Raw genomic sequence first — 27,594 nt, 5'->3', positions numbered from 1 at the left:
TGCCTTTCCGTGGGGCCAGAGGGAAGAGTACCACATCCTACAGAGGCTCGTACCAACAACAACGGTACTCTTCTTATGGTTCAACATCCCAGTCGTATCACCCACAGTACCAACAACGACAAGGCCAGTCCTAGTCTTTCTCTCGCTCAACCACTAGAGGGAAACAGACTCGCCAGGGACGTGACATCTCCAAGAGACAATAGCGGTGTTCTGGCTCTGCATACTGTACCCTCCTCCCCGTTGACACCTGTGGGAGGCAGGGTGTCCCATTACCTCCGCAACTGGACCTGGATAACATCGGACCATTGGGTCCTCAACACCATTCGAGATGGTCATACGCTGGAGTTTCTTCATATACCACCTTCCAAGCCCCCTGTCGCCATGCCTTCAAAACATCTGCGTCTCTTAAGGCTCGAAGTACATCAGATGCTCCTCAAAGGAGTAGTGGAACCGGTTCCCCTGTCTCAGAGGGGGGGGGGACGGTTTCTACTCCAGGTTTTTCCTGGTCAAGAAGACGCCGGAGAAATGGCGACCCATTTTAGATCTCAGGGAGCTCAACAACTATCTCATCTGTCAATCCTTTCGGATGGTGTCTCTCCAGGATATCTTAAGTCTCCTCAACCCGGGAGATTTCATGGCCACTCTCAATCTCAAGGCTGCGTATTTTCACATCCCTATTCATCCAGCCCACAGGAGGTTTCTACGCTTCACAGTAGCCAAGAGCCACTTCCAATTCAGGGTTTTACCCTTTGGACTTCGTTCTGCCTCGAGGATCTTTACCAAGGTGCTGGCACCGGTAGCAGCTTTCCTCAGGAAGCAGCATTATCAAATCTTCCCCTAACTGGACGATTGGTTGCTGAAGGCTCCGTCCAGGCTCATAGCGGAGGAAACAGTCGGGCGTGTACGGTTTTGTTCAGCAATCTGGGTCTGACTCTCAGAGAGAAGTCGACGCTCTGTCCGTCCAAGAGAGCACGGTTCCTAGGTGCTATCTTGGACACGTCTCTCAACAAGGCTTCCCCAACCTTCGAAAGGCAAGAAAAACTGAAGTCCTTTGCACATCTGTTGAGAAGAAGGTGGAGTCTTTCATTACGCCGTTACAAATCCCTGCTAGGACTGATCTCTTCATGCATCCCTTTGATACCCCATTGCAGATTACGGATGCGATCTCTTTAAGAGCAACTAGACATGCAGTGGCAACAAGTTCACAGCTCTTTCGACGACAAGGTGGGGATTACTGCGGCGATGAGGGACACCGCTTGTGGTGGACACAGGAGGAGAATTTATCCTGAAGTCTATCCTTCGTAAGCAATCCGGTTCCTCATGTTGTCACGACAGATGCCTCGCTGGACGGCTGGGGTGCGGTGCTCAGGACTTGCAAGTCGGCGAGCATTGGTTACCCAAGCACCGCCTCCTTCATATCAACCTCCTGGAACTCAGAGCGATTCGCCTGGCTCTTCAAGCATTTCTGCCGCGGTTGCAGGGTTCCACGGTTCTCGTCCGCACGGACAACACCACGGCCATGCATTCATCAACAAAGAAGGGGGCACCAGGTCTCTTCCGTTGTCACAGGAGGCCCAGAGGATTTGGGAATGGGCGATCCTCCACGGAATATCACTCACAGCAGAACACCTTCCAGGGGTCCTCAACGAAAAGGCGGACAGGCTCAGCAGGCTTTCATCCATCAGCCACGAGTGGCAACTAAACCAGATGGTCTTGGAGGACATTTTCGCCAGTGGGGAAAACCTTCAATAGATCTTTTCGCCACCCCGGAAAACCGGAAATGCCAGTCTTACGCAAGCAAAGTTCACCATCGCGGATCACTGGGGAATGCGCTTTCGATAGCTTGGTCAAGCGCATTTGTGTACGCTTTTCCCCCATTCCGTTAATACCGAGGATACTCAGAAAGATCAAGGCGGAACCATGCAAAATTATCTTAATAGCACCGGCATGGCAGAGGCAGTTTTGGTTCACGGAGCTTCACCTTCTTTCTCTGGTCCCTCCTCGTCCTCTACGGACGATTCTGGATCTTCTCACAATGTCCTAGGGCCAGATCTGGCATCCGGATCCTTGTTCCTTACACCTCTCAGCATGGCTCCTGAGCAGCGAGAGTTCCTAGATCTTCCTCTCTCGAACGAAATAAGGGATGTTCTCTCTCAAGCTAGAGCCCCTTCCACTAACAAGACTTACCGTCTCAAATGGAAACGCTTTTGCATCTGGTGCCATCATCAAGGTGTGGATCCTTTGTCTCAGCCTCATCAAGTTCTTCCTTATTTCCTGCCCTTGGCTAAGGCAGGTTTGGCTCATTCGTCAATAAAGGTGCACTTGGCTGCAGTTTCTCGCTTCAGACGCACTGCCTCTTGGCCGTCTCTTTGGTCCTCTAGAATTGTCAAGCAATTTCTCAAGGGACTGTTTCAAGTTTATCCTTCGTGAGGCCTCTGCCTCCCACATGGCATTTGAACTTGGTTCTCACCCAGCTGATGAAGCCTCGTTTTGAACCGGTTTTGAACCGGTTCATCGAGTGGATCTGAAGTTCCTCTCATGGAAATTGGCACTCCTTCTTGCTCTCACGTCAGCAAGGCGTATTGGGGAATTGCAAGCTCTTACAATTCAGAAACCTTTCCTCCAATTCAAAAGGAATACTGTCATTCTACGGACTAATCCAAAGTTCATACCAAAGGTGCCTTCGGACTTTCATTTAAATGAGACTGTGATCCTCAAGGCTTTCTTTCCTCAACCGTCTACACCGGCAGAAAGGGCACTTCATTCGCTGGACGTGCAGCGGTGCTTGAAATTTTATCTGGACCGTACTAAAGCTTTTAGAAAATCTTCGCAATTGTTCGTTGCATTCAGTGCTCCCCGCAAAGGATTATCCCTGTCCAAGCAGGGTATTGCTAGATGGATCTCCAGTGCTATACAGTTCTGTCATTCTGCAGCGGACAAGCCTCTAGAGGGCAGAATTAGAGCACACTCGACGAGGTCCATGGCTTCCTCTACGGCTCTCTTTGCGGGGTCCAGATTAAAGACATCTGCAGAGCTGCGACTTGGAGCAGCGTGCACACCTTTACAAGACATTACTGCCTGGAGACCTTGGCACAGGAAGACACGGCTGTGGGCCAGGCAGTCCCGAGGAACCTCTTCCATGGAGTGGTGAGCTTTCCTTTCTTCCCTCCTTCCTTTGTATGGTTCTTGCACATTTTGCTATGTATTTTTCTTATTTGATTGCATGGTACTTTTTTTTTTTTTTTTTTTTTTTTTTTTTAAGCATAAAAGTAAAGTACGGTGATCTATAGTTATGGACAATGAGATGTCTCAGGGAGGCAAAATGTGTTTCTTACTGCTAGCTACTCTGATACAAGCTATGGGAATCTATGAAAGTTCCAATACTGGAGTAAGAAACAAGTTACTTACCTGTAACTTTGGTTCGCCAGTATTGGTAACTTTCATAGATTTCCATGCGCCCACCCTCCTTCCTGGGAAAGCTCAGCCCTCGGCAGGTTTCGTTGTACTGTTACACAACGGCTACGAAAATCTGAGGCTCTGAGCTTCTCTCAGGAAGGTTCTGTGGGGGTGAGGCTAATCTGATTGGTTGTTGCTTTATTTTGGTCTCTTTTACAAAAAGAGATAGATATACTACAAAAGGGAATGAGGCCTAGGCCTTTTTTCTTTCTCTTTTGTACCTACTGCTATGTTATTTTGAATACTGAGACTCCCATTCCGACGACGGGGAATGATACAAGCTATGGGAATCTATGAAATTTACCAATACTGGAGAACCAAAGTTACAGGTAAGTAACTTGTTTCTTACTCCACCCGCATCTTGGCGAAGAGACAATGGGAAAGTAAAGTGACAGAAACGAAGATAGCCCTAGAAATAAATGATACACAACCTTGTTGTTGGTTTATAACTGTATTTACTGCCATGACACAGATCCCAAAACAGATTAGTAGACTACCTCTACACGGATAGTCCCGTTTCCTGTCCTTGAGACAGCTGGAACTAAGAAAAGGTTTCCTTTTTGCCCCCAGTCCTGATGAGGCCCTAAATATATGGGCTGAAACGCGTCGACTCCACAATTTAGAGAAGCCCTGCAAAAGTTTAAATGAAAAGCTAAAGAATCTATTGCACATCCCTATTGAGATAGAGGGTTGAAAAGTGTTCCTTGGTTGTGTATAATTTTTCTCTAGGGTTATCCTCATTTTTGTACGGATTACTATTATTAATCATGGTTTGGATTTTTTTCCACATCTGTATTATAAAATAAGGGTAACTAGGAATGATGACTGTTTAGATACATGTATTGTTTTTGCTGTTTGTATATATAATCTGTGCATATAGAATTATTTGTATTGTCCTACTCAGAAAAAAACATATGTAAACATTCATTTTTGGACTACTCCTGAGAATTGATTTTTTTAGTAGTTAAAAAGTAATTGGACATAGATTTAAGTCCTCGAGAGGGATGAATTCATTTTTTCTTCCGGAAGTTACTTTCTTTTTGATTTATTCTGCTGCATCACTTTACTTTCCCCATTTTTTTATGTTAAAACATAAATAAAAGGCATTGTCATTTACAATGCCAATAGCTTACACTCACTTGCGTTAAAACGAGACCTATTGCATTGCAAATGCTTGTTTTATATACATACGCATGACCTCTCTAGTCTATCTTTACTAACTCCATTCTCACCCTCTGCGGGAAAACAGGAGTCGTTGCCTATGCGCACTATCACCCAAAGGAGGGGTCACCTACCTCGTGACTGGAAAGACTTCTTCGAAGAAAAACAACTTGCAAACATCCGGACCTAACACTAGATGGCAGGAGTATGCAAAGCATGTGAATTTACAGCTCTACATGCCAAGAACAGATGCTTACTGTGGGTAAGTAACATTATATTTATATATTAATTACCTACTGGCAGTCGCAAGAAGGTAGTAATAGTGGAGGGAGACTACGTTATAGTGGAAGTGACCTTGTGGCACTTCCAGTGGAATCAGGAACGGAGGTTAGCAGTCTAGCTGCGAGCCGGACTATATAAATCAATGCCTGGCACGACGTACAGCAGGCGCGCCTCTGGCGCACCTAAGGCAAGCCCGTCTGAGCCCGTCCGTGCCTGGACGTCGCCAGGAGCCAGGACCCCTGCCGGTTTTGATCTAAAGCTAGGTAACAGAACTGGTGACTCGTGCACTTATACGAACCACAAACTTTTTAAAATAAGACAAAGCCACTTAAACAACTGCAGATATTTGGTAAACTCCATGCATAACTCCCTCGTAGATTTGGAAGGCCTCTTTTCGTGTTGGTCCTGCAGATTCCAGAGCATGAAACTGGAACAGTTATTGACTAAAAGTATGCCACCCGATTTGGGAATTAATCAACCCCGCCGCTCCAATGAGAAACTCTTCTCCCCAGACTCCTCCAGACAATCAAGGCTGGAACTACCTATTGAGCAACGTTAGATCATTTCCCAAACACGCAGTTAACATCTGGCATCTGCTCTCTTCTAAACGCCTCATATTGGATTTCTGACAGAAACTTGGATTAAACCCAGTTCCAATCCTGCAGTTGCGGTGGTACTCCCTGAAGGCTATCGTGTTGAAAAAAAAAAAAATGAAAAAAAAAAAAAGGGTGTGGGGAGTAGGCCTGGGCGGCAAATTCCGTTCCGCTCGCGGAATTTGCGTAATTTTGCGTTCCGCGGAGAACGCGAAATTACTCAACAGTCTGCTTTCCGCGATTTCGCGAAATTTTAGCTTGTTCGCGTTCTCAAAAAGCATGTTCGCGAGATATTTCTCCTCGAGCACGCAAATAGCAATTGCGAACAGGAAAAAGCATCGCGAACAAGCAATTCCGCGTGTTCGCGGAATTTCTGCGTGTTCGGAGATTTTTTACCGTTTCGCGGAGATTTGCGTAATGCAATTACGCAAATTCCGCCCACCCCTAGTGGGGAGGCATTGCCATCATTTAAAAGACTCTAATAAAATCGCCACTTTAGATCAACTAAGTAATGATACACTGGAAATTTTAGTTTTTAGAATTGACCTACACTCTCAATACAGTTGGAAAGGCGCTTTGTCTATCGGCCTCCGGGCCCCCTTTCAGACTTCTCACCCTAACTTATGGAACTTATCTCCCCGCATGTTAATTCAACCAGAAATGTCCTGCTTTTGGGAGATTTTAATGTTCACAGTGAAAACACTATCTGAAAGAAACGCGTTAGATTCCTTACCTTAGAATATCCCCAGACGTCAGGCTGGATCCGGAAAGATTTTTCGTCAGCAGTACCCCTGCGCGTCGGTAGGTGTCGTCTGCGGCTCAGCGTCTGTCGTCGTGATCGCCGGAAGGACATCGGAGTACTTAAGAAGCCGCCCTCGCGGCCTGACGTCAGTTCTTCTTTTTTCCGCACCAGCAAGCGCAGATCCGGGAAGAGAGTACCCTTAGTCATTTTTTGACTGACATTTTGTCTATCTTTTTCGAGTCGACTTCGGTGCCGGTAGGGATGCCCAGGTTCAAGCCGTGTGACGTCTGTCACCGACTGATGTCGGTTACCAACCCCCACCATCAGTGTCTACTGTCTTGGGGCCGACCACGGTGACAAGTCGTGCCCCGACTGCCAGGCCTTGACGTCGAAAGCTAGGCGGGAGCGGTCCCGCAAGCTCCTCGAGGTCCCGGTTGAGGAGGAAGTTGAGGGGCCGGTCGCGGAGCCGCAGTCCTCACCACTCATCGGGATCCAAGTCCTCGCACTCAGGTAAGTCATGGCATGGCAAAAAGAAGTCAAAGAAGAGACATCGCTCTTCTGGCTCCCCTTGCGCGACTCGGCCGAGGGTTCGGGTGGCACCACCCGCGCGGCGCCGCAGGAGTCGCATCCGGCCCCACACCCTCCGGACCCTGGGCTTCATGCGACTCCGGGCGAGATTCGAGACTTCCTCGTGGCCATGAGGACTCTCTTCCTGTCGTCGAGGCCTGCCGGCGCACCTCCAGGCCCCGCAGGTCCGACTGGGGGTCCTAGCGAGCCGGCGGCTTCAGCCCCGGCACCGTCGTCGACTTAGATCCTGATGCCGCAGTTCCCCGTGGGATCCAGGCCTGGATCCCGGTCGATGCCAGTTGACCTCACGACTCGTTCGCTGGCGCCGACCCCCATGGTGTCGCTCCCGACGCCGTCCCTGGTTTCAGCCCTAGTCTGGGTCCGGCATCGGAGCGGCGCCGCTTGGTGCCGTCCCCGGCATCGATGGGTGAGCCTTTCGCCTATGACCCGGCTCCGTCATTTCTGCCCGATTACCAGGACACGGATGAAGGGGAGGACTGGGAGGGGTCTGAGGACCCTCTGGCACAGCAGTGCCAGTTAAGTCAGGACTGGGAAGATGAGCTGGGGGAGGCCAGTGGTCTAGACACTTCACCTGACACTGGTTTTATCTCTCCTCCTTCCAAGGCCTTGTCCCTGGAGCTCCCTGCAGCGGCCGTGAGGACTAACCTACTCACTGAGGTGCTTCAACCGGCAGTAAGCTCTTCGGAGCCTCTGCTGCAGTTTAATGAGGCCCTCACCGACGTTCTGATGGGCACTTGGTCCAAGCCCTCCACAGTCTCTCCTGTGGATCGGAGCGTGGCCCAGCGCCCAGCTCCGGGCGACCCCTGCTTTCTGTCCGTACACCCCACCCCTGAGAGTCTGGTTATCCAGGCCTCCACGTCCCAAACCGCCTTCCCGTCCGCTCCTCCGGACCGGGAGTCTAAAAGGATGGAACAGTTTGGCAAGAAACTGTTTTCCTCACTCAGTCTTGGGTTACACTCTGTGGGATACGGTGGCGGACGTGCTGCCCCAGTGTCCAGAGGCAGCCAGGACACGGCTCGCCCAGGCTCTTGCTGAGGGGCGTGATGAAGCACGATATTCCATTAGATGTGGACTTGACACCACGGACTCGCTGGGAAGAGCGATTGCGCAGACTGTGGCGATTCGTCGTGGCTGAGGTCCAAGAATTTTTCAGGGGATGTCCAAAGCACTCTCATGGACATGCCCTTTGATGGCCGTCGCCTTTTTGGTGACAAAGCAGATAGCGCACTGGAGCGCTTTAAGGACTCCAGGGCTATGGCCAAGTCCTTGGGTCTGTCGGCCCAGCGCCAGCAAACTTCTGCTTTTCGCCCCTTTTGTGGCCATGGAAGGGGCACCTCCACACGTTCGTCCAACCACAGGCCGCAGAACCAGCCTCAACGCGGTTGCGGATGTGGATTCCACCGTGGCGGAGCAGGGGGACAGAGAGCCGGTCAGTCCACATCCGCAGCATCTTCCTCAAAGCCTTCCTAGTCCGAGCTTTCAGGCCCATTCCACGCCAGTGGGAGGCAGAGTTCGCCATCATCTGCTCCACTGGCGTACCATCACTTCGGACAGGTGGGTGCTGCAAATCGTCCGAAGGGGCTACTCCCACCCCTTCGAGGCGACCTCTCCAGCCATGCCTCCGCAGTACCACTGCATGTCGGGGGATCACTTGCAACTTCTGCAGGAGGATGTTACAGCCCCCTTGGCCAAGGGGGCCATCGAGCACGTTCCAGGCCCATTAGTAGGACGGGGTTGTTACTCCCACTACTTTCTGGTTCCCAAGAAGGGCAAAGGGGGCCTACGCCCTTTCATGGACCTCAGGAGCGTCAAAGTCTTCCTCCGGAAGGAGAAGTTCAAGATGCTGACAGCTCAGGTTCTGGCTGCCCTAGACCCTGGAGACTGGATGGTAGCGTTGGACTTGCAGGATGCTTATTTCCACATCCCCGTCCTGCCGGCCCACCAGCGTTACCTGCGGTTCACGATAGGCCACGAGCACTTTGTTTACCGTGCTCCCCTTCGGCCTCACCAGTGCCCCTCGGGTGTTCATGAACGTGATGGCGGTGGTCGCAGCTCATCTGCGCAGATTAGGGGTTCCAGTTTTCCCCTATCTCGACGACTGGTTGCTGAAGGCGGGCTCACCCCAAACAGTCGTTTCCCACCTCCAGACTACGGCTGACCTCCTGCATTCGCTGGGGTTCACTCTTCTTCGGAGCGGTTCTGGACTTGGCGCAGTTTCTGGTCTATCCTCCCGAACAGAGAGTTTGGGATATTCAGGCTCTGATTCCGATCTTTCAGCCTTTATCCTGAGTTTTGTTCAGGGTAGCCCTACGGCTGCTGGGTCTGATGGCCTCCTGCATCCTGCTGGTACATTACGCCAGGTGGCGGATGCGGGCTCTGCAGTGGGACCTGAAGATACAGTGGACTCAACATCAGGGCAACCTGTCCGACCACGTCCTGATCTCGAAGGGCACTGCAAGACAATTGTGGTGATGGCTCACGTTTATGTCAATGGCAGATCCCTCTCCCTACCCCAACCGGAGCACGTAGTGGTGACGTATGCGTCCCTCCTGGGATGGGGGGGCCACATGGGGAAAGCAGAGGTCATAGGCCTCTGGTCTCCGGCGGAGTCCCGGCTCCATGTCAACCTATTGGAGCGGCAGGCGATGCGGCTTGCACTGAAGGCATTCCATCCCTCTGTCCGGGGAAGTGTAGTGCAGGTGTTCACGGACAACACCACCGCCATGTGGTATTGCAACAAACAGGGCGGGGTGGGGTCGTGGACCTTTTGTCAGGAGGCTTTGCGCCTCTGGACATGGCTGGGACATCAGGGCATCACCCTGGTGGTTCAACACCTGGCGTGCTCTCTGAACGCCAGGGCGGACGAACTCAGGTGTCGGTGCATGATGGATCACGAGTGGCGTCTGAACTCGGACATGGCGCAAGGTCTCTTTCGGCAGTGGGGAGAGCCTTTGGGTAGATCTATTCGCCACCGAAGAGAACACGCAATGTCATCAGTTCTGCGCGTTGGAATTTCCAAGGCGGCACTCGCTCGGAGACGCTTTTCGTCGCGAGTGGAGTTGCGGTCTGTTATACGCCTTTCCGCCTATACCACTTCTGCCCAGAGTGCTGAAGAAGATCAGGCACCACCGGGCCCAAGTCATCCTTGTGGCTCCAGATTGGGCACGAAGATACTGGTATCCCGAGCTACTCAGTCTGCCAATCGATCCCCCGATTCAACTGCCTCTTCAGGAGGACCTTCTGTCGCAGCAGCAGGGGACGGTCCTCCACCCGAACCTGTCCAGCCTCCACCTCCATGCGTGGAGATTGAGCGGCGACAGTTGATACCATTTGACTTGCCTCCTGAAGTCTGTGATGTCATTCTGGCAGCCAGTGTCCCTCCACTAAAACGGTATACGCGTGCAGGTGGAACAAATTTGTGGCATGGTGCACAGCAAAGGCTGTGGATCCCCTTTCCGCCCCTCTTTGAGGTTCTCCTCTTTCTTCTTTCCCTGGCCCCGCAGGGCTCTGCTCTGGGCACCGTCAAGGGATATCTTTCAGCTGTTTCAGCCTTCGAGGCTTCCTGATCAGCCTTCTCTTTTCAAGTCCCCTGTTGTCAATAGATTCTTGAAAGGCATTACTCACATGTTTCCTCCGGTTTCCTTTGTAATGCCTCAGTGGGACTTGAATCTGGTGTTAACTTATCTGATGTGCGCTCCCTTTGAGCCACTTCATAACTGTCCTGTTCGTCTTCTGACTCTCAAGACTGCTTTCCTGGTTGCCATCACCTCTGCCAGAAGAGTGAGTGAGCTCCAGGCTCTTTCTTCTAAACCGCCTTTCCTCTCTGTCCATCAGGACAAGGTTGTTCTGAGGACTTGCCCTTCTTTTCTTCCTAAGGTGGTTACTGCCTTTCACATTGGGCAGTCCATTACCTTACCCACCTTCTTTCCGCCTCCCTCGAAAGAGGAAGAGAGGCTCCACCGTCTGGACCCAAAACGTGCGCTCTCCTTTTATCTGGATCACACAAAACAGTTCCGGGTGGACGACCAACTCTTCGTTGGCTACGTGGGCGCTAACAAGGGGCGGGCAGTGCACAGGCGAACCATCTCTCGGTGGGTCGTTTTGTCTGTCTGTTATTCCTTGGCTAAGAAGGATCCTCCTGTGGGGCTAAGGGCCCATTCCACTCGGGCCACAGCGGCTACTACTCCCTTGGGACTGGGAGTCCCTCTACAGGACATTTGTCAGGCAGCTATGTGGGCCTCGCTGCACACGTTCGTCAAGCATTACTACCTGGCCACGCAAGTCCGGAGAGACTGCTTCTTTGGCCGTTCCGTTCTCCAGGACTTCCTGGTGTGATCTTGGTTCGCAGACCCACGACCGGGGTTGGTATTGCTGGGGTATCTATTATAAGGTAAGGAATCTAACTAACATGTTTTTCAGATGCACAAGTTACTTACCTTCGGTAACGATATATCTGTAAGAAACATTAGTTAGATTCCTTACTGCCCCACCCATCCTTCCCGTTCTGCGAACCGATATCTAAGGTTAAGGTCATCCCTTTCAGGGCCCTAGTTTCATGCCACCAGTGTCGGTTTCTTGCATAGCTCTGTGTTCCTGGCACGGAAGGCTATGTACAGAACTGACGTCAGTGCGTGACGGCGGCGTCCAAGTACTCCGACTTCATCCCGGCGATCACAACGCCGATGACAGACGCGGAGCCGACGACAGACGCAGAGCCGCAGACGGCGCCTATCGACACGCAGGGGTACTGCTGATGAAACATCTTTCCAGATCCAGCCTGACGCCTGGGGATATTCTAAGGTAAGGAATCTAACTAACTAATGTTTTACAGATATCGTTACCGAAGGTAAGTAACTTGTGCGTTAATCAAGATGCCGCCTCACTTCTGGCAGATCTTATCACGCTTGAGTTAATAAAGATCAACAACGGCCACACTAGCTCTGCAGGGCACTCATTAGACTTAATTCTAACCAGCTCCCCCAATATCTGCTGTGGAGCAACTTGCCCTTTGACGTGGTCAGACCATTCATTAATTGATTTCCAAATTAGAGGTCCGAGGACCCACGGTGTCCCCCATAACAACTGTTAGATGGTATAGACAGTGCCATAAACGTATGCCCGACCATTTCCAGCATATAATTCCAACACCTCAGACCCCATACTTAAAAAGTGTGGAGGAGCGCCTGGCCTGTTTTAATTCCACTTTGAAAACCACCATTGATCTCCTAGCCCCCTTGAAACTGCCTGCGCCTTATTAGACGACCCAGACAGCGTGTTTTTTTTCCAATTTTCCGGACAGAGAAGAGTCTCTGTAAAAAACTGGAACGTCTTTGGCGCCACTCACATGACATACAGGACAAAGAAAGATATAAAAAGGCTCTGGTTCAATATCATAAAAATTGCTTTTAAAACTCGCATTGTGCTGCAACTTGAACAAGCTGGGAACACACCTAGAACCCTCTACCAGATCTTAAAATCTTTCACTAATACTAAGGCATGCGACAGTGAGGCAGCTCCTTCCCAAGCCTTATGTGACAATTTAGCAAATAATTTCATTCAGAAAATTGAATTGATTTATGATAACATTATTTTAGCTGGTAGCACCCAGAAAGAAATTAAGATAAACTATCCAATGACCACATCGAATGCTCAGACATTGGATAACTTTCCTGCACTCGTGCCCGAAGATGTAGAGTCACTATTAAAGATAGTTAAATCTGGCTCGCTGCTAGATATTATTCCCGCTAATACCACCTCCCTGCTCTCCAAACAACTTGCGACTCCTATCTGCTCAATCCTCAACTGTTCCATGAAAGAAGGCCATTTCCCTCGAGTGGAAGGCGGCGCAAATAATTCTCATCCGAAAAAAATCTTAAAGCACCCCTGGAGGACTTATCTAACTATCACCCTATCTCGTTGCTTCCTCTCCAGAGAAAGATCTTAGAGAAGCACATTAATAAACATCTGTCTGAATTTGTCAAAACCTCGAACTGCCTTTATCCATCACACTCTGGTTTTGGTTGCAGGAAATGATAACATCAGAATGTCATTGGACAATGGTCAAGCAGTGGTACTTGTGCTGCTTGACTTATCTGCAGCCTTCGACACAATCTCCCATCAGACTCTGCTCAGGAGACTCAGGGAAATTGGCCTCCAAGGAAATGCTCTAAAGTGGATGTCGATCTTCTTGTCGGATAGAACTCAGACTATTAATTTGGGCCCTTTCCACTCCAAGACCACAAGACTGACCAAGGGAGTAGCTCAGGGTTCTTGCTTAAGCTGTAAAATAAATGGCAGGCAGGATGGCCTTGCACACACCAACTGGTGTGCGTGGCATGTCCTCGTGAGTGGAGTGCGTGTGCCCGTCACTCTTAAGTGAGTGAAAGGTGTCCTCATCACTTGACTCCGAGTACCTCACTGACCAGGCACAAATCTAGGGACTCCTGAGACAGAGTAAAGGGGTTCACTGTCTAGTCCTTGTGTTCCAGGGGGCTGTTGTGTCCAGAGAGTCCTGCTGTGTGTCTGAATAAGTCTGTGGAAGTCTCTGGCACTAGAAATTCACCCTGTGCGTGTGGGTGGGGGGCAGTGGGACATTTGTCACTCATTAATTAGCGGTGGTCGAACCAACAAATTAACAGGAAGAGCTGAGCCAAGGGTCGTGCTTGGCTCATAGAGCCGGTGTACGATCCGAGCCCTCAAAATATTTGCAATGTAAATCATGCAACAAACATCACATAAAATATGATCACATCTCTTCAGAATTCAAATTTCCAAAAAAGTGTATTTCTGTAAGATGTGGAAGCTTTGACATTAATAAGTCCATTTTCACTCCACTGATAGTTTTTTAAACATGAATTTGGAACCATTCCTGCCCCTGTCCTCTCACTGGTGACAGCACTAGAATAGAAGTGAGACACAAGACAGTTGTCGAGTGAACCCTATATGTGGGCAAGGTTGTTATGAAACTAAATTATAGTCTATTAAACACAGTAGGTTTTTATATATAACTGGTATTCTGACCGCACATATGTGAAAGGGCCTTCATACGTGAATAAAAACAAAAAAAGAGTTTGGGTGAAATAAAATATTTGCCCAAAATCAACCAATGTAAGTGGGGGAGCCGCTATTTATGCAGATTTTTCTTGTGTCACTTTGTACACATCAGACACTAAATCGACGCTTACCTCTGTTTTTTTATATTAATGCTTTGTTTTTACCTCTGTCCATTTTTTTGCATTTTTTTTATAGCACAAACTCGACCTGGAGGTTTTACAGCGCTTTACATGAACACCAGCTACATTGCACAAGGTCACATGCATTGTTTGTAGGCACGGCAGGGACATTGTGATTTGCTCAGAATCACAGGGTGTTGAGCCGACGCCGAGACTCAAATGTTCCAGAGAGAGACATATTTCGACAGGACCCAGAGCTGAGCCAGGATTCAGGCTCCAGCCGCTTTCAGTGGTCCGATCACTTTAACAGCACTTTTTAACAGATCTTTTCATGCTGAATCCTATTAATGATTTGTTTTTTACTTTTTCCCTAAATTCATTGATTTAACTCATATTTGTTGTTACTTTTTCCTACAGTGCCATTACTGCAGCTAGTGCGCGCTTTTAGTGTATGAAATAACGAAAAACTATTAAATTGATGTGTGGAGGTAGGGAGGGGGGCTTCCTTTCTAACCGGGCCTGTTGCCCTCTGAGGCTGCTGGAGGCCTTGTAGACTATGAGTTATGACCTGTGACTGCAGAGACGCAGTCACGCAGGGTTCATAAAGTGCCTAGAAGCTGTTTGTGGGGCGCACCTGAGGAGTGTCTGAAGCTCCCCTCCCAAGCTCTGCCCATAAATGACTTCACTATAGATTGTGAACAATATATTTATACTTTGTGTTTCTGTTTCAGATGCTCATCGGAGGCTCCAGCTTGTTTGGCTGGTTCTGCCGGTGCTGGCGGTGCTTATAGTGCTGGTGGCGGCAGTGATATGGAAACAGGAACATTTAAAGCACCTTTTCACCACTGGGTCCAGCACCGGAAGTGTCGTCAGAAGCAGCACGAGCCAGGGGTTCCAGGAAGAAGCGATGATGATGAATCGAGACCACCTCAGTGTAATTCAAACCTCAGCGTTACACTGGACTTGAAGTCTTCTGGACACTCAGTGCCCTCTCCAGACCCGATGCTTTACTGCCTGTTCTGAGGGGCTTGTGCTTTCCCTCCCCCCCAGGCACCAGGACCTGCACGTGTGAGCTTCAGTGAAACGTGGCCTGGCCCCTGCTCTGGGCCCCCTCCAGACCCGGTGCTTTACTCCCTCTTGATTGAGGGGTTGGGATTGTCCCTTTGTCCAGGCACCAGGACCTGCTCACAACTGCTCATGTCGGAGCTTCAGTGACACGTGGCCTGGCCCCTGCTCTGGGCCCCTGCGGTGCTCCCTCCAGACCCGGTGCTTTACTCCCTCTTGATTGGGGGGTTGGGATTGTCCCTTTGTCCAGGCACCAGGACCTGCACATGTGTGAGCTTCAGTGACACGTGGCCTGGCCCCTGCTCTGGGCCCCTAGAGTGGCCCCTCCAGACCAGGTGCTTTATTTCCTCTTCTCTGAGGGGTGGTACTGTCCCTCCCTCCAGGCAACAGGGCCGGCTCACAGCTGCACATGCCTGAGCTTCAGTCACACGTGGCCTGGCCCCCGGAACGGCCCCTCCAGACACAGCTCCTTTACTCCCTCTTCTCTGAGGGGCTTGTGCTGTTCCTCCATCCAGGCACCAAGGCCTGCTCACAGCTGCACATGTCTCAGGCTCAGTGTGACGGGGGCTGGGCTGGTCCCCAGATGTGTAGGGAGCAAAGACCCTTCATGGCTGCGTCTCTTCTCAGAGTATCTCTTGTTTGTCAGTCTGCACAGAGGCGCTAAAGAGCCCCTGGCGCGGAAGGAGACAGACACTGTGCAGGGGTTCAGCTGCCTGTCTTCATCTCAGCCATTGGCAGTCACCTGGACCACATTCCACTCCATCGTTTTCCACCCACCGTGCATCTCTAAATAAAGGCCTTCCTTCCACAAATCAGTACCGACCTTACCCCTAGTAGGATCAGTCCGTCACAAACTGCCTGGCAAGAACCCCTCCCCCCAGGGGCCACGTGCAAAGACCAGACCGGGTTTGACCTATTCAGGACTCAGTGTAACACACTGAAAGGAGTTCCTTTTTTACTGCACTAATGGCTTTGCCTCTGTATAAGGGGGGGGAGGGAAGGTAGCGGCTCAGGTGAGTGGTGGGGTGCAGGGTCAGGCGAGTGGTGGGGTGCAGGGTCAGGCGAGTGGTGGGGTGCAGGGTCAGGCGAGTGGTGGGGTGCAGGGTCAGGCGAGTGGTGGGGTGCAGGGTCAGGCGAGTGGTGGGGTGCAGGGTCAGGCGAGTGGTGGGGTGCAGGGTCAGGCGAGTGGTGGGGTGCAGGGTCAGGCGAGTGGTGGGGTGCAGGGTCAGGCGAGTGGTGGGGTGCAGGGTCAGGCGAGTGGTGGGGTGCAGGGTCAGGCGAGTGGTGGGGTGCAGGGTCAGGCGAGTGGTGGGGTGCAGGGTCAGGCGAGTGGTGGGGTGCAGGGTCAGGCGAGTGGTGGGGTAAAGGGTCAGGCGAGTGGTGGGGTAAAGGGTCAGGCGAGTGGTGGGGTAAAGGGTCAGGCGAGTGGTGGGGTAAAGGGTCAGGCGAGTGGTGGGGTAAAGGGTCAGGCGAGTGGTGGGGTAAAGGGTCAGGCGAGTGGTGGGGTAAAGGGTCAGGCGAGTGGTGGGGTAAAGGGTCAGGCGAGTGGTGGGGTAAAGGGTCAGGCGAGTGGTGGGGTAAAGGGTCAGGCGAGTGGTGGGGTAAAGGGTCAGGCGAGTGGTGGGGTAAAGGGTCAGGCGAGTGGTGGGGTAAAGGGTCAGGCGAGTGGTGGGGTAAAGGGTCAGGCGAGTGGTGGGGTAAAGGGTCAGGCGAGTGGTGGGGTGCGGATTCTGACTTTGCTGGATTTGGAGTAGTGTGATGGTTGTAAACTATTAAGTTTTGGTGTTGCCTGTAGTTGGCAGGTTTGCTTCTGGTACCCTAAATAGTGATGTCAGGTACATGAGTAGCCACGCCGACAGTCTCCGGGAAGCCTCTTGTCCATTCCTCCCTCATGAACCGATGTCACTGCCTTTATCAGTGGAGACTCGAGGCTCCATGTTCTTTTCAAGAGGTCTCAGTATGAGTGGGTTTCTATAGGATGTCTCTTTAGTTATCGACTTCATCCTTTAGATAGCAGTACATTGTGAATGTTAATATAATACTTGCATGGCTTATGACGTGTATATATATGCAAAGATGCAGTGCACCAGGTGAGCTGCAGCTTACAAGGATTTTTCTTTGTGTACAAAAAATGCTCGGTTCATATGGAGCAATCTATGGTTCAAAGGAAGCCGGTGGTTTTTATAAATGTGCGCACAATGCTGAGTTTAGGACTAGTGCTTATTTGTAGAAGTCTGAATTTTGAGCTACCCTTGTGATTCTGAGGCATTTTGAAAATGTTTTCTCCCTTGCTCACTGGCTTACATTTGGAAGCCAAAAATGGAGAGAATTACAATTGGTAACAAATGTTCTACTGCCTGTGTTCCTACATTTTTCTCGTGTCATCGAGGCGTTGGGGTCTCCAGAGATCTATAGGTCACATATTTTCAGAGCACTTCTTTCTCTCAACAGAGATTTATGCCTCCTGTGCTTTAATCTTAGTGTGAAAAGCACTTTTAAAATGTTTCAAGACAAGCACTTGTATATAAAATGATGAATTTAAGATGTTTTTACAAACACATTTTATCACTGTGTTCTTAAAAGAGAGTTGGTCTCTAAAGGCAATTATTGTATATATGTAATGTTCATTGAAGGATTGTTTAAACTGTAGCTTGCTCTGCTCTACAAGGTGCAGTACATGTAACCACACGTGACTGTCTCAATTTCAGGCTCTGATCTGCACCCTGTGCACAATGGTCCATACACTTTGAGAGCGTGAAATAAAGTTTTTTCTGTGACATTGTGTGGGGTCTGGATGTGAGCGCAGCTCTCGGCAGGAGCAGGTGGAATTCTTACTGAGCGAAGAGGACCCCTGAACTTCCCTCCCTTGTCTGAAATCTGCATTCTAGGTTTAAGTGTGTTTTTTTGGGTATTTTACGGAGTTTATAAACAAATGGACCTGAAACGATTTTATGCCAACACCAGTCCTTAAACTATCTCCACCCGCTCCGCCTGTAGGCAAAAACTTATGTATAGCGCCTTGACGCATCAAATGATCTTTTGAATAATACACTTCTTGCCTTAATGCCACGTAGGTGGAGTGATGCCCATGCCCCCGAACCGAGGCTGCCCTGTGCCAATATCTTGCTATTACCCGTTTTATGAAATGCGCGAACCCCTGTGGGGCGAAGAGTTACTGAGGAGAAAGACGTCACTGCACCGGTCTGTTCCCGCGCTTTGTCCTTCTTACACCCGGCTACAGACATAGGGGTAGATTCAGATCCTGTATTTTATTCCCCCGTACGACTCGTATCTGTAAATTTTTACATACGAATTGTACAAGTCCCGTCCGACCCATGAAGTACGATTCGGATGTGAAAAATACATACGAATCCGCCCCATCCTTACGAATTAGAGTCTGGAAAAGTTGTACAACACGGACCCGGACACTTTTACATACAAATTGTAAAAACAGAGTCCGAAAGTACAAGTACGATCCGGACCGGCTTACCGAATTATGATTTATAAGGAAAACGTCCGTCTCGTACACGGGGAATGACTTCCACATAAGCGATGCCGGTGTACGCACCGTACCTAGCAATGGCGGGGTACGCACCGTACATAAGCAATGGCGGGGTACGCACCGTACATAAGCAATGGCGGGGTACGCACCGTACATAAGCAATGGCGGGGTACGCACCGTACATAAGCAATGGCGGGGTACGCACCGTACATAAGCAATGGCGGGGTACGCACCGTACATAAGCAATGGCGGGGTACGCACCGTACATAAGCAATGGCGGGGTACGCACCGTACATAAGCAATGGCGGGGTACGCACCGTACATAAGCAATGGCGGGGTGAGCCAGTGGCCCCAGCAGCACTCAAAGACAAATGGTCTGGACCCCATACAATCCTGGAAAAGAAGGGAGAGGTTACCTACTTGGTGGACCTAGGCACTCCCAGGAGTCCCCACAGGGTACTCCATGTTAACAGGTTAAAAGCATATGTTGACAGGGCACCGTACATAAGCAATGGCGGGGTACGCACCGTACATAAGCGATGCCGGTGTACGCACCGTACCTAGCAATGGCGGGGTACGCACCGTACATAAGCAATGGCGGGGTACGCACCGTACATAAGCAATGGCGGGGTACGCACCGTACATAAGCAATGGCGGGGTACGCACCGTACCTAGCAATGGCATTGTAAGCACCGTATATAAGCGATGGCGGTGTATGCACCGTACCTAGAAATGGCGGCCGTACATACACAACGCAGGGGGTGTGTGCCTGTACGACTCGTACCCCTGTACCGTACTCAACCACGGACACTGTAAAACTAAAACAGCACAAGGAGGGTCTATTCGACTCGCATACCACCACAAAACACGTCTACACTGCACAAAATATGGAAAGGACTGACCTGGACACAACCAAACAGGGGGGCAAACTCACAACCACCCTTTATAACACACCCACCAAAAATTCAAACTGATCCCTGCCCACAAATTGACCAATAAAAAGGGCCCACACACACAAACCATGAGCCTTTGCAACAGACCCACTGCTGATAGACACCACACACAAACAACTGCACCCATCCACCTTAACTTACACACCTTCACACATACCCCCTCTTCACATTCAGACCCACGCCGTCACATTCACACCCACAACCATCCACACCCTCACCCCACACCATGCCCACAGACAAGAATCCAAAGTTCACAAGGGAGGAGCTGGAGATCCTGGTCAATGAAGTCATCAGAGTCGAGCCACAGCTCTTTGGAACGTTGGTCAGACAGACCAGCATAGCTGAAATATCACGCCTGTGGCAGAGGATTGTCGATAGGGTGAATGCTGTTGCGCCCATCAGAAGGACCAGGAATGATTGCCAAACCAGGTGGTACGATCACTGGAGGTGGGGTGCCCCGCAGACCAGTACATTACCATCCCTGGGAGGAGAAGGTGATGGGTACGCTTCCGCCGGTGGGAGTACATCGACTCCAAGGAGTTCCAGAGCCTGGTGAGTACACAAACAACTTGCGTAACAGGGGGGTAATGGCATCCACACCACAACTACACCAAATGCACGCAACTACCCCCAAGCCATCACCGGCCACAACCAGTCAACAACAACGCTAATGCCAATAACATGTGTATGCCCCATTGAGAAAGCAAGGCCATGATAAGTCCCATGCTACACGAAGCACCAACCCAAGAATGGATGTCCGGTATGCAGGGAGTGTGGGTGGCACAAAACGCTTGTTTGAATTCCAAATCAGACACAATTGCCCTCATCCCATATGGCCCAGCTACATACCCATGCACCATGCGCAATGCACAAGGATTGGGAAAGTACTGACAAGATAGCGCACACTTGGCCCTGGTGTAGGCAGCACAAGGCCCTCCTGTGACCAGTGCAAACACAAACACCAAGACAACAAGGTCAGATAGCTAGGACAGGAACTCACACTCACTGTCATGGCAGCATGCTCCATGGGGGGACAGCTACATCACCTGGGAGACCCAGTGCCAAATCACACTACACCCACCAGCAGGCCCTGTCACACACACCCCTTACACAAGCAGACACCATCAGGACAGTCAATGGATTCACCCACTGTCACAATGGACATGCAACACAACAAGACCAATACATAGCCGAAGAAGCACCCAAGCCGCAATTCGACATGTCAAAGACTCCGGAGAACATATCAATCTGTCCCCTGCAACATACCCATCCACGAGTGAACATTCAGGAGAATGCTAGGCACATACAACTGCCTGGAGGAACAGTGCCAACTTGAATGTGTATAAAACATGGATGTTGCATGAAACAGCATTAACATTGTCTGTCTCCCTCACACAGGGCAACATGATGAACATCCCCCCAACAATGGGGGGGAAGAATCAGTCACAGGCTCGGGAGGAACCTGATCCCACCGGCAGCGACGCCTCTCAACACTCCGCGGATGACACCGACCGACCTGGTGTGAGAAAGTGGCTCTGTATATACTGTTCCCTAATAGGTACAGGGTGTACAGAGTCCACAGTCCCCCAGAGGCTGATAGAGGTCAAAGTTAGGTATGACCTTACTCTCAAAAGTGGTAGCTTGGTCGAGCAGTAAGGCAGTACCAGGACAGTGTAAAGCATTTATTGTACACACTCAGTCAGCAAATGGTTTCACACACTCAATAACTGAACTCTAGGCCAATGGTTTATATATATAAAATATATGCTTGTTTTATTTTTAGAACCACAAAGGGGGTAAAAATATACTTTCTCAGAATGAGAGGTTGTATATAAATACTTTTGTCTTAAGCAATAAATTTGTGTAAACAGTCACAGTTGGTTGCAATAAACAATCCTATTTCCTAAACATAACAATGAATTGAGATCAATGGTAAATTCAGGTTATTTGTAATAAATTACTTTTCAGATTACTTTTGGAATTCCAGGTCTGGCTCCTAGAGCCAGCCTTGGGTCAGTATTCAGAATCAAGTGATGAAAGTCGATTTAATAACTAATGATTTTTAAATAATATTTAGCTATTTCAAAAGTTAGCACTTAGAAAATATTTCACAGAAAACATTCAATGGATCTCTATGGCAAGAAATTCAAATTGCAGGTAGAGTACTTTTATCGTTACTTTAGTAATCCAGGACTGGGTACCTAGACCCAGGACTGGGGTCCTTATCAAAAACAGGTAAGTAATTTAGTTTGCAGAAATGGTACGATTTTAAAAGAATATTTCAAATTTGCAAAAATAGACACTTAGAAGAAATTTCACAGAAAAGCAGACAATGGTTTCCTATGGGAGAAAAATGAGTTAGAGGTAAGTATAGTTGTGAACACTTTTCAGGGTCAGGGCTGGGCACCAAGATCCAGCACTGGGAGCTCACCTAGGAGCAGGTGAGTAAATTCGTTTTTGTCACTTGGCTGATTTTTGGTGAATTTTTGCAGTTTTGAAAAGTTCACACTTAGAAGATTTTTGAAGAAAAAGCCAGTCAATGTTACCCTATGAGGAAAATGAAGTTAGCGGTTTAAGGGTAAGTACTCGACTGGCAGAGTTGAAATTCCGGGCATGGACTCAGGGGTCCCCCAGTGTCAGGTAGGTACAGTTGGTTCACCCTCAGCGGTTTCAGGACAGCCGGGTGCAGAGAGAGTTAGGCCCAATGTTATCCTATGAGGGATAGGGGGGCCTTGGTTGGTGGCTGCTGTCTGGCAAGCCACGCGGCTGTGGGAGCTGGGCTCCTGGTCACTTACTCAGGGCAAGTGGGGAAGTAAGTTAGTGTAGAGTGCGCACTGCCAGGGCCACTCGGGCGGCTGGGTGCAGGGTGCTTTTGAGCCTTCGGGCGCTCAATGGAAATCAATGGGAATGTTCCGGTTTGGAAAAAGGCTGCAGGCTCGGGGACGAGTATGTTTCAGGTGCCACCACCACTTCGAGGGGTAAGTTGGGTAGTTGTAGGTTAGGTGGGTACCCCGGGATTGGGCACAGGGGGCCGCAGGGCGCCGGGGTGCCTTTTGACGTGGGGAATCTTACCCTCTGGTTGATCGCGGTTGGGGTGGCACTCGGTTCTGAGGCTGCAGGCTTCTTCCGGGATGTCGAGGGGGGTCCTTGGGTGCCGGACTCGGGGTCACAGTCGCCGTGGGGTCGTCCTCAGGGTCTTTGTCCACTCCGGCACTGTCCAGGCTTGGCTGGTGCAGAGTGTGTTGGGTCCGCGGTTCCGGGCTGCTGCCAGGGGTTAAAAATAGGTTTCTTGAGTAGAGCCTCTACTCATGGGAGTCCCAGGGGCTTAGAGCCAAAAGGGTAGCCAGGTCCTCCGGGGTTGGTGAGGTTGCTGGCCACGAGAGATGCCGCGCTGGTGCAGGTTCGAGAGTCGACAGGCCGGTAGGGCTGGGGCCAAAGCAGTTGGTGTCTTCTCTTTTTAGCAGCTGCAGGGCAGGTCTTTGTTCTTCTTGCTCTTCTTGTAGTTTTCCATCTGGAATCTGAGGAAGGAAGGTTCAGGGTGCCCCTAAATACTAGATTTAGGGGCGTTACAGGTAGGTGAAGGCCAGGGACCAATGGGTCCTTGTCCTGGGGTGGGTACACCCCCTATCCTGCCTCTCTCCTGTGGGAGGGGGGCAGTAGCCTAATCCTGATGGGGTAGGGCCTCCCATCTTCAAGATGGCGAGAGCCCGGAGATGTGCTTCACCTCGCCTCCCCCACCTGAGGGGTGGGCAGGCTGGCACATCCCCTGTCCTTGTATGGGGTTTCCGGCCAAGCTTCCCGCCAGAGTGGGGGGTTGCAGTGGCCTGGGGAAACTCCAAATGGCGGCCTGCCTTTGAAGCTTCCCTTTGCTCATCCTGGGGGAGGAGATTTCTCACCTCACCCAGGATGTGCATTGTTGCAGGCCCGGGAGAGCAGGGGCTCTCCCACCCAGGGGTCCAGCAACGTGTCTGCTGTGTGGCAGCCTGGGCAGCCTCAGAGCAGACATGGATTGTAAGTTAGCTGTAAGGGGGCAGTACATTAAATCCTACACTGGCATCAGTGTGGGTTCAATGTGCTGAGAAGTTTGATACCAAACTTCCCAGGCTTCAGTGTTGCCAATTTGGTGCTGTGGAGCTAGTGTTTGACAAGCTCTCAGCACCATGTACTCTTAAATGACAGCACTGCACTTACAGTGCCCAGGAATGGACCTGGGTACTGTAGGGGCACAGGGCTCCTGCTCCTGTGCCCACACCATAGGCGTAATGCACCCAGCTAGAGGGGTGGCTGACATATGCCTTGGCAGTGTAGGTGATGGGCATGGTACACAGGGATGTGTGCCATGTCGACTCTTTGTTTTGTCCTGCTCCCAGACAGTCAGCCTGCAAGGGCAGTGTGTGTGTGTGTAAGGGTACAGGGCCTCTGAGGGTGGCACAATGAGTGCTGCAGCCCTTAGAGGCCTTCCCTGGCCACAAGGCCCTGGGTACCTACGGTACCATTTACTAGGGGCTGACATGTGGCTAGGGTTTGCCAATTTGGAGTTTGTGTGGTTTAAGGAAGGAACATAGGCCCTGGGCACCTGATTGAGTGTACCCTGGGTTCCTGCCAATCGAAGTACATTCAGCAATTTAGCAAAAAGTGGGGGCATACCATGCAAGAAAGATGGCACTTTCTCACACCTGGACCCTCTGGTGTCCAAGCCCCTGCAGCATCTGGTTCAGGGACATCTGTGCCAACCACCACCCCCATGACTGCCACATCCCAGGAGACCCCGAGGAGCCCTGCCCACACTGAACAACTGAGCCTGTCTGACCAGGAGGGACAAGGTGCAATGGGCACCCAGGAGGAGGCAGACAACACCGCCACTGCCATCCCTCAGGGGTCCCTTAGACCCAATGTGCCCATAAAAGCCCTGGCTCGTGTGGGCAGGAGTGGTGGGAGTGGAGGACGGCGGAGGCGAGAACCTGACCAGCCAGCTGAAGGGACCGGTATGTCACACATACAGGACATCATGGACGCATACCGGCGGGACACCAGGGTGTTGAGCCAGGTAGCGGTGACACTCGCAGAGATAAAAAACCAGCAGGCAGAGCTATACGCCAGTCAACAGGAACACCAAGGACGGTTGGAGGCAAGACAGGCTGAGCTCCTGGCGGTGCAAAGGGACATTAGCCATTCACTCTGCCGGATTGCCGACAAAATGGGCAACCCTCCCTGTGCCACCAGGCGAAGACCAGCACCAGCCACAGGGAGGGAGGAGGAGGAGGAGGAGGAGGAGGATTCGTCCGACGGAGCGTCCCATGCATCGTCAAGGCCTGCATATGAGGGTCCCGCGAGGAAGGTGGGTCGTCCACGGAAAAGACTGAGAGGCAGCCGCCCATCCACATCTCCCAGGTCACCTGGCCTGGCACCTGGCCTTCATGTGCGACAGCATCCCCTCATTGACTGACATCTGCCACATGGACTTGCTGGTCACAGTCTGACCAATGATGCCAAACACTGTGGGCTGGACTCTGATGACTTCAAATGCCAAGGATCCCATCTCCCCCTGTGAACTTTGGTTTCTATGGTCCCTGCATTGCCCCTTTTTCTTTGCACAAATCACTCCGCAGAGCCCAAAATAAAAATTCTACTTTTTAAATTTGATGTTTCCGTCATTTAGCATGAGTCCACAACATACGTGTGGGGATATGTCAAAGTATGCCTGAGTGCGGAACTAACTCCAGCCATCCATACACTGGGATCGGAGTCTGGTCGAGGACACACATGGTTCACAATGTAACACCAAATACAGACATGGAGCACAATACTCATCCATGATGGCCTCAAGCTGCTGATGGGGGTCTTGCAATACTGCTCAGACAGACCAATTTGGAAGAGTATCATGAGGGTGTAGAGGTCATGGGTCATGTTGAGGTGCCCGGGGAGGGAGTCTCAGGTCTGTTTGGCGAGGTGGGACGGTGCCGCAGGTGAGGCAGCAGCAGGTGGAAGGGGTGAGAATTTACGCAAAAAGTAGCACACAAAGACAAGGAGGTCAGAAAGGCATAGTGTAAACAGGTGTATGTAAAGGAAGGAGTGTCAGGTTACTCATGGGTCACTACAAGAAAATGTATGAACAATCAACAAAAATTAAGGCCACAGGATCAGGCAACAGATTGCGGAGCTGCGCACAGGAGACACAACCAGGTACTACAAGCACAATAGAGATCATTAGCCATGAAGCACTGCATGCATGTTGTCGAAGGACACATACACACAGATGCTCAATCTTTGACAATTATGCCATAGATGACGCATGCAAACTGGCAAGACAGCTGCAGTGACAGAGAGGAGGCACTTAGGATTGTGCTGAACACCTTTATTGCACATACACACACAAAGGGATATGCATCCATATGAACAGACTCACAGGTCAGTTGACAGAACATGTGGGACATATGCTGGACACCACCTTCACAACACGGATGATGTAAATCCAATGAAGGGGATGACCCAAACATATCCTGCTGCACATGGAGAGGATGCAATTCCCCATAGAGCCTGTTGTTGTGAGGTCCCACACTATGTCCACCCGTAGCATCCACAATGTTTCAGAGGCAAGGTTTACACACATTGATGCCTTAATCAGATGCCACACTCCACTACAGAGGACTGTCAAGAAGGGTGACTATCATATCATGGGAGTGATGCTACATATGATTTTGTCCATGGTGAGAATACATGTATGCATGGTACCACAACATGCACAGAAGCAGTCCCCACACATTCCCAACCCGTACCACCACCAAATAGTCTTGCAGCAATCCTTACCCAAACTGACATTTCCACATATCAGTGCATAGAACGCTGATTCAGCACACGTTGAAATACTCATGAGGAATAGCAGGAGGACAACGATGACACGAGCAGACAACAGGCGCAAAACCCTGTGAATGACAGACACACAAGAAGTCACCTAAAACAATTCTCGCCGCACACATGGACATTTACAAAACATGAACAATGTTGGACACATGTAAAGTTTTAAGAAAGTCTCTCCGCCAAACTGTGGCATGACATCATCACTCGAGTGACACATCAAAGTCAATTTGCATTCATTCAGTTGGACACACACATTGCAACACATGCCACTCAATGCTACAAGCTTGCACACCCATACCCAGTCACTCACCATCATGAGAAGAAGTTGCGTATGAGCTGACTCCGGATATCATACTCCTCCTCATCATCACTAGCCTCGTGCCCAAGCCCTTGATCATCCAAGGGTGGATGGTCCTGCTCATATGGATCGAGGATAAGTGGCACTGCCTCATCAACTGCCATGTTGTGCAGCATGCAGCACACGAGGGATATATGGCAGACCTTCTCTGGGGCATAAGGGAGGGAGCCGCCTGTCTTGTGCAGGCACCGGAATCTGCTCTTCAGGAGTCCAAACGTCCTCAATCACGCGCCTGGTCTGCCCGTGTGCATTGTTGGATCGGTGATCTGCAGCTGTTCTTGGGTTGCGTAGAGAGGTCATCAGCCATGGCATGTTGGGATAGCCAGAGTCCCCTACACGGAAACATCATGTAAAGAAGTGGGTCAGGAGATGCCGAAAGAGACAAAGATACCGCAACACACAGGACAAAAAGAGTATACCCATCGACAAGACACGCTCGTTCTTTGTGCAGCCGCAGCATCATTTGTGGCACCCTGCTATGCCTCATGATGTAGGCATCGTGTGCTGATCCTGGAAAATGTGCACAGGCATGGAAACTCAGCATGTTAGCACGACACACCACAAGGGCATTTATCGAGTGATAATGTGTTCTATTGCGATAGGCTTGTTCCTGTGCCTGTGGTGGTACCAAAGCCACATGTGTACCCTCAATGGACCCAATTACATGGGGCATCCCTCCCAGGGCATAGAAATCACCCTTGACATCTGTCAACTCCTCTGGAGTGGGAAATTTGATGAATTCATCAAGGTGTCCCAACATGGCTGCTAAAACATCACACAAGACACGGCTGAACATGGTCTGGGATATCCCACCCACATCACCTATGGTCAACTGAAACGTACCTGTGGCAAAAAAATGTAAGG

At 50.5% G+C, this 27,594-nt stretch overlaps 1 protein-coding gene and 1 long non-coding RNA gene across 4 annotated transcripts in view; one reads left to right on the top strand and one right to left on the bottom strand.

The window, feature by feature from the left end:
• LOC146869683 (major histocompatibility complex class I-related protein 1-like) overlaps nt 1–16,124 on the top strand; it is a 202,556-nt gene extending 186,432 nt beyond the window's left edge. For both annotated transcript variants that reach the window (XM_085610347.1, XM_085610432.1), the window contains exon 6: nt 14,726–16,124. In XM_085610347.1, coding sequence (XP_085466473.1) covers nt 14,726–14,961 — 236 coding nt within the window. In that variant the 3' untranslated portion in view covers nt 14,962–16,124. The remainder of the gene's footprint in view (nt 1–14,725) is intronic.
• Nucleotides 1–27,594, bottom strand: part of LOC146869682 (uncharacterized) — a 64,986-nt gene that overhangs the window by 14,641 nt on the left and 22,751 nt on the right. The gene's annotated exons all lie outside the window — the stretch shown is intronic.

The sequence above is a fragment of the Triturus cristatus genome, chromosome 1_1 (assembly GCF_964204655.1).
Source record: "Triturus cristatus chromosome 1_1, aTriCri1.1, whole genome shotgun sequence".
Classification (NCBI taxonomy): domain Eukaryota; kingdom Metazoa; phylum Chordata; class Amphibia; order Caudata; family Salamandridae; genus Triturus; species Triturus cristatus.
The sequence above is the reverse complement of the archived record's forward strand: the minus strand, read 5'-3'. Positions and strand labels throughout refer to the sequence as shown.